Raw genomic sequence first — 12,366 nt, 5'->3', positions numbered from 1 at the left:
CAATGCAGAGTTTAAGAATGAGTTTTTAATGTCTTTTTACTTGATTCATTCTAAGACAAAATCTTGCTTTAATAAACTTGAGTGGAACCTAGAATTAAGACCACTTAATGACACTGCTACTGTTGGGAAAAATATTGCTAGAAAGAGTAAGTCTCTTGGAAAATAATTGCTACTTTGGGGCATTATTTCCTATTTTCAGTTTCATTTTGTATCCAGACAGAACTTCTGTGCCTCTGGATTCTAGGATGGGAAGATAAATATCTATTTCTGTGAGGCAGTCATTTTCAATCAACTCAGACTCCACCACTGATAAAACAAATGCATTGTCCTTGTAAACACAAAACAGTTGACTGTGGATTTATTAATACCCAATGATGAAACCTTTTACTTGCAGTGGACATCAGCTGAGTAAAAAGAAAGAGAATATTAGCAATTACAATCTACTTTATTTCAGTCTTTCAAAATATATGGATAGTGTATATTTTCAAACCAATGCATTTTCTATAATATTCCCCAAACACAATTCATATTTTTTTTCTGGCGTGCAGGTATCAACAATTTATTTTATTGGTGCTCCTTCACTTTGCTTAAAATATTGGCTGTTGGAAGACATGTAGTCCAGATGCTAGAGTGCCGCCATGCAAGATGGAACAAAAGATTGCCTGTCTCTGCATTGGTAAAAATTATCAGCGGCACAGAAACTCACTCTTGAATCCCAAACAGCTTTAGAAGAGGGAATCATAGGTTGGTTCATGTCAGAGAGAAGAAAGAACTGAATCTGTCTCTCTGCATGTCTGATGAATTATGTGATGATTGCCTAATCCTGTTGTTTCATATATGGTATCCAACTCACCCTTTATTTCCATTCAGAAGATCCAAAATGGAATAAAAGAGCTTTGTTTTGTAATTAAGATAAAGAAACAGTTTTTCTGTGAGTGGAAAAAAAGCCCCTTCAGATCAACCACAACCATTTTCCCCTAATTATTCAGTTCAGTAATGGAACTGAATAATTACACTGCCTAACTGCTACTCATCTATCATTCAGGCCACACTGGAATTGCAATTATTAATCAAAGTATATTATGAAGGTTGGCAAAATGAATCACTGTTCCTCCAAAATAAACTCTTTGTCAGTGAAAGCTGATGCATATATGGTATTTCAGAAAATTTTCCATTTCTTTTGGTACCTAGCTACAGCTTTAAGGTTCTACAGGATAATTTCTGAAAATATTTATTTTGTGGAAAATTCAAGCACATATAGATTATGGATATCTGAACCAGACTATGCAAGAGAAATATTTTCTATTAGCATTCAGTTTGAACTTATTTTAACAGTAACTTTTGAAAGTTTTAAATGTCTGAATAACACATTTTTGTAAATATTTCACGTGGCTTTTGTGCTCAGAATTCAAATAACATACAAAGAGTTTTATTAAATGATTTTGAGTTTTGTAGGTCTCCATAAACTTTGGTGAGGACAAATAAACCAAAATAAACTGTGCTGATGTACTTCTGCCTGTTTTAAATTAAGAAACAAGTGAAGTGGCATTAGCAAATTTCCCATTCCAATATCATAGACCTTAAAGGGTTCAAATAGATTACGCACATTTCCAACTTATGAAAAATTATATGAAACATAGAATCATGGAATGTCCTGAGTTGGAAGGTACCCACAAGAAAAGCGGGTCCTCAAAAAGGTAATTATGAAGCGGAAAAGCCATAAGACTTGGGTTGGCTGGTGTATAGTTGGTATAGAAGGCACCAAAATTCTTCTGCTGTTACAGTAAATCTGCAGTGGCTTTATAGACATGTCATGGTTTAACCCAGGCAGGCAACTAAGCACCACCCACCTGCTTGCTTGCTTCCCCACAGTAGGATGGGGAAGAGAACTGGAAGGGTAAAAGTGAGAAAACTCACAGGTTGAGATAGAGACCATTTAATAGGTAAAGTGAAAAAAACGTGCATGCAAGCAAAGCAAAATAAGGAATTCATTCACTGCTTCCCTGGGCTTGCATGTGTTCAGCCACCTCCAGGAAAGCTGGGCTATGTCACGTGTAATGGTTACTTGAGAAGACAAATGTCATACTTTCAAATGTCACCCCCTTTCCTCTTCTTCCCCCAGCTTTATATGCTGAGCATGACATGATAAGGTAAGCAATATCCCTTTGGTCAGTTGGGGTCAGAGTCATATCAAAAGAACGAAAATCAATAGTTTTCGTAACCAAACAAAATAAACTTTTGCATAGATACTACTGCTTAAAAGCACTCATTAAAATTGCCAATTTCCAGGCACTAGCATCTAATTATATCTTTAATTGAAACAACATGTGCAAAATTTTAGGATCATATCTGCAAATGCTGAACAGTATATCCTGCAGTCATGCATTTGGATTCAGTTTTTTCTTTATGGAGACTTGGCCAAGAAATTTCTCAGAGATTTTTTTTTTCATAAAATTTGAGAGTTTTTGCTTTTCTCAATGGTTGGAAAATAACTCCCCCTCCCAATTATGTTCTACTTATTGCTGTTCTTTGGGTGTTTTTTTTTTTTTTAAAAAAAGAAGATCCATGCTTTGCAGCTAAAACATATTACTTGATGGATATTTTTTCAGTGTGGTTAGTATGAGTGAAAAAGTTAGGAGAAGAATAGAACATGAAAGAGGGAAAGTGACTTAGTTACCTTCCAGGCCCATTTACTCCAAATTTTGACAAAATGCTAAAAGGCAGATCAATTAAGATTAATATTAGTTTTTAATATTAATTTTTAAAACTTACTTTTCTTTCAGATATACCAATTTGAAATCTTGATGTGAGGTAATTTGTAAATAATAGCTGGAATCTGCCATTCCAAAATCTAAATATACCCTCATAGCTGAATCAGCACTTCCTTATAAAGATTATAGATAATATACTTTGAAAGCAGATTTTACAGTTATTAGAAATCTAAAAATAAATACAATTTGTTTTCATAGACAAAGTTATTTCTTTCTTATTCAATAGTTCATCTTTTAGACCTTTGTTTCCAAATAGCTTATTGTTCTTCTGTGACCTTAGCATCTCTAATATTAATATTATCTCTAATTTCTCCTTAATATCTCTAATTTTAGATATCCAATCACATTCAATAAATAAAGACCAATTTAACTGGGGCAAGCAATCATAACCTTAAGTCAATTGACAAATATGTAGCATCTGGGAACGCTTATAAAAATGAGAATAGAGTTAACTACATCTACTATTTCAAGCTATGTGGATAGACTTTTCTGTATAAAAATGAGCATTAGTGATAAATGAATGATATTGCATGTACATGGAATATAGAAAAACAGCCCACTCAGAGTAATGGGGAAAAATCCTGGGTGCCCAGATGGTATTTGAGTAATGTCTGAGATTAAGTCATAATTGTGGAATTAGGAACAGCAAGGGGCTGGTAGCATGTTCTGCTGCTCATACTGTCTTTCTACGCAGGAAATTTTCCAGTTCTGTCCCTGTATGCAAGGAGAAGCGATTCTCAGATCTTAGCTACATTTGAATAGTGAATCAATTAATATATTAATATTTGCGTACTTTAAAAGTGTAAATAACTTACTATTAAAGAGTCTAAAAAACAGCAGTTACATGCTTTCGGAAATTTACATGGAAAATTTATTTTAATTTTTCTTTCTTTTAATTGTTTATCTTACACATTTTTCATTCTAAATTTTCATAAATATATATGGGCAAACTTGACATATTAGACACTAGTACAAGCTTGGAATAGAAGTTAATGAGCACATATGCTTTTAAATACAATGTAATGCAGTGCAAAAGCATTTTACTGGGTTAATATACATTATGAACAATGAATTTTGTCAGGTCAAAAAAGGATTTGGCATCTAGAAAGAGAATGTTATCATTCATCCAAGTCTCTTTGGAACATAAATAGCACCTCTAACTAATAAATGATTGTCAACAAAAAAACCCCCAAAACTAGCCAATATATTCAAGTGAAAACCATACAGTATTGCAAAATACAAAAAGAAAAAAATTTGTTACTCAACAACTATGGCTACTGCATGTTTCATTATTGCATAGCAATACCAAGTTCTGTTGGTAGACTGCAGATATGGTGAACTTTCCAAGTAGGCTGTAAATGGAAAATGCACCTATGTCACACTTCAGGAAGGGTATTTTTGTAAGTACTTTACCACTCTCAAAAAATATCTCAATAACTTTAAGGTAGAACTTTTAAGGAGCCAGAGACAAATGTAGACATTTCATTGGCTTGCCTACTTGCAGACAAGTAAAAAAGAAAAGAGAACAAACAAAAAAAATTCTGGAAAAGATAATTTAACAGGAAAACTGTTTTCAGGGCTTTGAGTACCCTCATTCTCCACACTTTTTACAACAGTATCATGTCCCTCAATACCTCATATAATCTTGTCATACGGAATAAGATAGATAAAAACTCAGTCTATGTGTTACAGTCTGTTCAGAGATCATCTAGTTAATACCTTCACAACAAAACCAACCAATCAACCCCTCCACCAACAACGTAGGTTTTACAGTCTAACAACAATGAAAATTCTCAGTGATTGTATGCCACTTTGAACACAATCATGGTTGAAATACTGGTGTTATATAATATTTCAGTTTTCTGAATGAATTTCCAACATAAATAAAACCAGCAGAAATGGAAAAACTATAAAATATTACTCTTGTAGAAAACCTTTACATTTTTTGTCATTTGCTGAAGTCTTTTATCTGCTTACAAATATGATTTATTTATCAGGCACAGTATATAACTTACTCTAAGACATTATATATATTTTATATATACATAAATATATATAATATATATAAATTAGAGTTTTATATATAGGGGAATAAATATACACACACATATGCATATGTATTCCCTTGTATATAAATCTATATATACATTCCCAAAAGACATAAACCATTTTCTCTGGAAATAACAAAAATGAAGATTATAAACTAATGAAGAAAGGCTTGAAAGAAAATAGATAATTTCCTTTGGGGTAAAACAGAATTGTTTGGATATTTATTTAAATATATCCACTATATTTTATAATCTACATTCAGAGTTAATGTTCGATTTTTTTTTTTATTATTTACATAGGCTATTAAAATGATACATATTGTGCATTAATTTAGGGACTGATTCATTCAGAATATTATGCAAGCATAGCTTGATTGCCAGTTGCCACAAATTCTGCATTTGCTGTGTTATGTCTGACACTCCTGAGATTTGATATGGAGAAAATAAGGCTGAAGCCTCCATTGAAGCCACATTACCTCCAATGTCTGATAAAGCTTTTTGACTTTGAAAGGAATTTTTATGTTGGCTTCATTGGACTTCATACTAGATTCTAGAAGTCAAGAATAGTTTGCAGAATAAAAAGAAGAATATATTTGAAGAAACAATCATCTCTGGTTTTGTAAAGAGTATATGAAGGACAATCATTATTCCTTGGCCCCAGTCCAGCATTCTGTGACCATCTCCCTCATCTGCCCCACAAAAGGGAAATGAAGCTAAAATTCTGTATTATTTCTAAACCAAAGAAACTTCTTTTTTTTTTTTTCAGGGATGCAAAATGTGTTCTGTAATACTTTTTAAAAACTGCTTGGGTATATTAACTACATAATGTTTGCATTTAGTTACTTTCACTAACTGAGAAATGGAAATAAAATTTAAAAAAAAAATGGAGAGCCAGCATCTCACAAAAAGGGCAGTAGACTTTGGATATCTACAGAAGATGTTGAGTTTTTATACCAGTTCAGTGATGTAAAAACTACAGGAGTATGGGTTAAAATCTTTAGATTTAATAAAGCTATGCCAATTGAAACAATAATTTGGTCATAAATATGTACTGACTTAAAAATAGAACTGTAAGTAGCTTAAAATATTTGGGAGACTTTCTAATAGTCTGTAGAGGTTTTATCATTACGCTTTTTGCTAACTGTATGTTAACTGAGTCATGCAAGTCTCCAAAGTTGAGTTAAGAGGTAGATTACAAGAAAAATTTGAACTGCAAAACAACAATATGCAAATAATGTTGAAATTACATAGCAATGCTTATGCAAATTGTGATCAAAAAGGTGATAAAACATGCAAACACTTTCAATATATATGCAAAAATATCGGAAAAGCATCCACACTCAAAAAAATCCAAAGTGCCTTGTTAAAATTGATATGTCATCTCAGAAAATAATTATTTAAAAATTCCCCTTATATTCCTCTCTTTTAGTAGAAAAATAGTAATCTATAGAGAAACTAACAAAAGTTGCCTTGATTCAATTTTGTTATAGGTAAAACTGTCCGTATCAGTTACAGCATGTTCATCCATAAAAGTGGTCAGTGGCTTTGTTCAGTGAAATCCTGATGGCTGCCGCAAATCTTGCCGCATGTGGTATCTGAAGTTTATTATGTATCTGAATAATACCTCCCCACTGATACTCATAACCATCCAGACATGAAAGTAGCAAGTGAAAAATGTTGCTTAGGAAACAAGGAAGCATTTAAGTCACTAGTGCCAGGCTCAACTTCTTTGTGTTACATCCAAATGGAAAACAGGGTGGGGGTGGGGAACCTTCAAGAGGAATAGGACTTCTTTGGGAGGAACAGTTACGTACATAGTGAAAAATGTTTTTTAGGCACACTGGATGCTGACATACAAAAAGACCAATAAAACTCATGCGAATTTTGAATCCTGATGTCAGTGAAATTGCTGCCATTCACTGCAGTAGTAACTTGAACTTCCCCTCATAAGGACAGCATCATTTAAAAAAAAAAAATCTATTTGAAGATAAAATAAGATTTTCCCTAGCTCTGTCAAAACAGTTCATACATCATATTCCTGAAATAAAAGGATTGTAGTCTGATTACTTATGTTACAGGAATTCATACAAAAAGATGCTTTTGGGATTTTAAATGAAATACAGAACTGGCAACAGTTGCAAGCACAGTTCAACATGGAGAGGTGGGAGGAGTGAACCTTTGATATGTTCTTGAAAAAGTACTGAGAATTACTGGTGAGAAGTCTTCCTCTGGAGTTGGAAAGGGCAATACAGAAGAAACCTGCAGCTACTAGAGAGTACGATATCAAAAAACCATAAAAGTATCCACATGTATACTCTGAAACTACTTAAAATAAAACTTTGACATTAAATAGGAAAAATATTATTTAAATTATCCCCTTTTCTACTAATTCTAAAATTTTGGCATTATTTTTCTTGATTGATCAAATAAGAGCAAGATGATAATTGTGACAGAGACATGAAGAGGATGAAGTATACATAAGTATAAATGAGATTAAGATCAGTTAAGGATTTGCTTGCAATGACTGACAGAGACTACAGACTCCACAGTGCAAAACAGATTCATGTGGTATGTCCTGATGTTTGAGAGCACATTTCTTCATTGCAGGACAGGGGTATCTCTTAGTCCTGACCTTGCAGTGGTCCAGACATGGGGAGAGGTAATTAAAAGAAACCAGGAGGATTTAGAGAGATGGTATATACCCAGGTCTTATCTCGAAAGCAGAAATGTGATGATGAAATGATTTGCAGTACAAATTGCAGCTCATTGCAAGTAAGAGTGATATTCAGGGGTTTGAAGGCAAGTTACACTAATTTCGCTACTCTGTTGCTCAGTATAGAATTGATTCAAGGCAATATATTATTATTATTACTTTTAGAATTAAGAGCTACATATTCAAGACAATTGCCCCTTTAAGACCTGTTATTTGGAAGACACAGGTTTTTTTTTAATTCCAGACTGGTTTTGCATAGATATGGTTCCAATTTTCTTCATTCATCTCTGGATTTTAATTTTAATTTTCAGTAATATCAGCATATTCTGATGGTTTTTGTTCTGTTGCTAGTATTAAGAGGAAAAGTAATGAAAGAGGTGTAAGGGAATGTTTCACTTGACTCAGTTCCCACTTTATAGTGCTCTAGTTGTCTGCTCCATCATTTTACCTGATGGGATTAAAAATTGCACACTGGTGAGTGGTGGTAAAGCAGGTCATTCATTCCTGTTATTTATCAATATAATTGACCAGAGATGAAAGAGAAGTACCTCTGCAGAGGATTATGTTTATATAAATTTTTATTTCCTCTGAGATAGCAACATAATTTTTGTTGCTGTTGGTCAAGTGCATCTATGGCTCAAGGAACCTTGTTTGTCCCTTATTTCCTATGCTATGTTGCGTCGCATTCTGTGATCCTGCATAAATACATAAGTTGCTTGCATGTTTCCTGAGAACCTTTTTGATCTTTTTTCTGAGTCCTTTATTTACTCAGCAGCAACTTTTAACAGACTTAAGTCAGAAGTTGACACTAGTTGTCTTCTACCCTGAAATCTTAATCAAACTTTTTTGCAAAGAGATAATAAGCACCTAGAATTTTGCCTCAGTTATTTTGGTTCAACCTCTATATTAATCTCTTTTCAGATAATCTCTGCCTTTCTACCACTTGCTGTCAAGAGCAGAGTGATGTTCCTGATGAACTCTTTAGCTAAAATTTCAGTTAATCTTTCCCAATCCAGTATTTATAAATGATATTCCTCATTGTATGAAAGCCGAGTGTCGATGAAACTCTTCATTAGTTTTTGGCTCTGGGCACACAGAGCCTTCACAGATCCTGGAATTCACCCTATATATCTGTATAGCCAAAACCAGAGCACTATTATTACCTCATGGGGTGCTGTCAGGGCTACGGTTTGGAAGGAGGCACTATGTTTTTATTTCTTCCCTGAAGCTGGGGACTGAGAGAGGAACTCTAATTTTATGGGGACTAAATAATTCTCCTTTACACAGTTCACTGCTCAAATCTGAGCATGTAACCCGTATTTTCCCCCAAAACTCTGAAAAGCACATATTTTGTTGCTGATGCACCTATAAAATTACAGGACTTATAGAAGGTGTTTGTTTTTTTTGCATATCATTAGCTAAAAAGTAGGTATTAATTTCTGTACCATGCTGTGAGTAGATTCATGATGCTTCTCCTCTAAAACTGTGCCAACACAATGAAAAAGTTCAGCATTACTGTGGAAGTTCATAGTATATAAGATGATAACCCAGCAAAACAGAAACAAAACTTTTAGAAGAATGAAAATATTATATTGGACACCACTCTTCAGGAATGGCTTTCCTAAAAGCACTGACCTATATGCTAGATTTTACTATTATTTTTTTTTCTTTTGTTATCGGCACTTCAATGGGTGTTTAACACAGCTTGTTGTCAGTACAATATATTTGCAACTTTTTCAGGTTTAGAAGAGGGCTAAAATGAGTGATATGCTTTTCCGTGAATTGAATCTATGTGCATCCTGCATAAACAGTGTATAAATGTTTTATGAATCAGACCCTTAATTTTCACAATTTTTGAGGCATTTATATGCACGTCTCCCAAATGAATAGCTCCTTTCCCCACCTACAAATAGAACAGAAATATTGTCACTTAATACCTTCAGAAGCTTGCACTTTTAGTTTTCAAGTCCAATGCTAAATAATTTCTGTGAAGTAAAATTGTAGATTCACATTTTCTTTAGCCTAAAGGAAGAGAAACAATTGTGTACATTTTAATTGATACAAAAATCAGTGTGAAATTGTAGACACAAGACCAAATATCTGGCACAAAAATGATATGTTAATACAAGGCTTCCAGACTGGCACTGTTCTGTGTGCCTTGCAGCAATTTTGCTCAAACTGGCATTAATAACAAGAATTAACTTTTCACTGAATACATGGGAAAGGGAGGAGAGAACTGGTATGAAGTTACCTGTCTGCAAAGAGCTGAAGTTCGACCTTAACTCTTCTCTCAGTAGGCTGTCAAACAACTAGTGACTTGTCAATAAACCCATGCATCTACTCTGAAGTCGTTGCCATGAAACTGATTCAGGCCACAAAAGCCAAGGTTAAGCATCTTTTTAACATCAGCAAGTTCTGAATCTAGTCCCTTTGGAAGAAGGCTTCATAGTCCAGCCCAGTTCCTTCAGCCATACAGGAATACATAACCAAAAAAGCTAATTACCACTCTTGTTAGCCATGTAAATCTTAGTTTTAAAGGCTTTTATGTACAGGCAGATTTTAGCTTAGTTTGAATTAAGTGAGGTCTGAACGTATTTTGTGTTCAAATGTATATGTTGAAGTACAATGTAGTCAGCTATCACAGGAGGAAACAACATCTGGAATATATTGTAATTCAGCTGTTTATTGCATTTTAGAGATGATGCCCACCAATTGTTTGTTTTCTAGCCTTAACTTTTACATTCATATTATAATTGTTTATACAGATATAATGTATCTTTTTGATCTAGTGGGCATACAAAAGAGAAAAAAGTTTTAGTGTGCTTCACCCAGGTGGTTTGTCTCTTTTGAAACAGATCTTTGAGCTTATATTCTTTGTAATATTAGTGGTAAGTACAGTTTGCGCAGATTATTTCAACAGACTTTAATAACACTCTAAAGATGAACACAAAGTATCTTCCCAAATAAGACTAAGGGATGCTTTTGCATTAGATATAATTTTGAAACAAATCTGTTTGACATTGGAAGGCTTTATAGTGTGGTTTACCTGACTCTTGATTGTCCAGAGTCATAATCTGATGGACTCATTTGCATGAAGTCTCTACCCCTGTAATCTCAATTTTGTATCACTGAAATAAATAAACTGTAGATAGTAATTTGAGTCTTGCCACATGGCAAAATCTGTTCCCATCCAATATTGTGACTGATCATTATTACCACAAAACCTGGCCTGTGCCTTGGAGACATATTTCTAATGGAAGTCATAAATGTTGCATTCTGAGTTATATTGCAGATTAAATATTGGTTTCTCTTTCTGAAGGATCTTCAACAGCTTTGTCAGCTCTGCTGGCAGCATCTTCATTCTCATTGTTCGTTAATGGTTCTGCTTCCTTCGGGTCAGCATTCTTCTGTTGTTTCTGCTTCTCATCTTCTAGCTTCTTTTCTTTTGCCAAAAGCCTGTAGTTAATGGCGTTGCCAATGAACAACCAGATACTGGCCACAATCACAATCACTCCACAGACAAAATACATGTACTGATATTCACCAGTAACATCCACTAACCAACCTGAAATACAAAGACAAAAAGAAAGAAAAACAGTTTTTAGGATAGAATGTCCGACACAATACAGATCTTCCCCTAGGAGGAATATATATATCTTGTCCGGTTTTGAAGTTGGAGCAGAAAATAATTTTCAACATGTTCAAGTTGTCTAACATATACAGCAGAACTTTAATGAAACCTGTACTAGTCAAGCTAGCAATTGTCATTGGATTCACTGACAATGATAAAATATTGAAGAACAAAGTAAAGTTAAATTAATAATGACAGACTGTTTTTTAGCTCTTTCATTTTCATTCTTTCATTGTCTTATTATTTTATTCACTGCCTAATTTTGTTTCCTATTGTTTTGGAGTGACTGTCTGATACTCATGGAGGCTGCATACAGACAAAAGGATAAAGAGGTATGTGCCTTTTTAGGCTGCTAACACTGTGCATCAGCTGCTTGATTTTCAATTTTACTTTCCTGTGACTGGTGAAAGAGATAGAAAGGCTTGTCCCTTCAACTATCACATTCAACTGCTGAGTTTTGAACTCTGAAGCCTGTACCTGAAAATTATATCCACACCTCTGAGATTAATATGGACATTACAAAGAAAATAAAATAAAACTGCTCTTCCACTTTATGAGCAATTCTTTCTAATTTTTCCCAACTTGCAAATGAACTGTATGCATTCAACTATTTAGCTCTGAACTCTGCTACATTGTCATTGAAATTCACAGGGTAACCTGCACCCTTCAATTTAGTATGTATGTAGATGCTTTTACTGGGTTGAAGCCATAACACCAGCCTATTTACCTGATACACATTCACAAGCCTTCAAATAATTTTAGTCTTTTCTTTATTTCACACCTATCAGTGTAAACAGTACAATTTACTGGTTTCTATTAATAAAATGTCTGATAAAACTGATGATTAAATATGAAATTCTGCATTATTTCAGCATAAAATTGTAAAAGTTATGTAAAAGTCAAAGTTGGAATTTAGCTTTTCCATGGATTCATCCCCCTTTGTTGTCTCTATTTAACAAGATAAAACAATTATTCATAAAGTTATAACACAAACACTTGTTTTTCAAAACTTCTGCAAAGCTATTACACTGAAAAACAAATAGTTGCATATGCTGTTGCTCAAAAATATTAGATTTAATCTAATCTGTAGAGTTAATATTAGTATTCACTTCAGAATCTGACTGAAAGGGCTGGACTCCAGTGGTCACAGGCTCAGTCCCCCCACTAGGTGGCATAGGAAGAGTCTGTGTGAGAATATATTGT

The 12,366-nt window shown here is 33.8% G+C and overlaps 1 protein-coding gene across 2 annotated transcripts in view; it reads right to left on the bottom strand.

Annotated features, from left to right (window-relative positions):
• Positions 1-432: 432 nt before the first annotated feature.
• The window catches only part of SLC16A7 (solute carrier family 16 member 7), an 86,175-nt gene continuing 74,241 nt past the window's right edge, over positions 433-12,366 (bottom strand). For both annotated transcript variants that reach the window (XM_082046200.1, XM_082046199.1), the window contains exon 5: positions 433-11,097. In XM_082046200.1, coding sequence (XP_081902326.1) covers positions 10,826-11,097 — 272 coding nt within the window. In that variant the 3' untranslated portion in view covers positions 433-10,825. The remainder of the gene's footprint in view (positions 11,098-12,366) is intronic.

The sequence above is a fragment of the Streptopelia decaocto genome, assembly GCF_964273445.1.
Source record: "Streptopelia decaocto genome assembly, chromosome: 1".
NCBI lineage: Eukaryota > Metazoa > Chordata > Aves > Columbiformes > Columbidae > Streptopelia > Streptopelia decaocto.
This window is presented reverse-complemented; position numbering and strand designations above follow the sequence as displayed.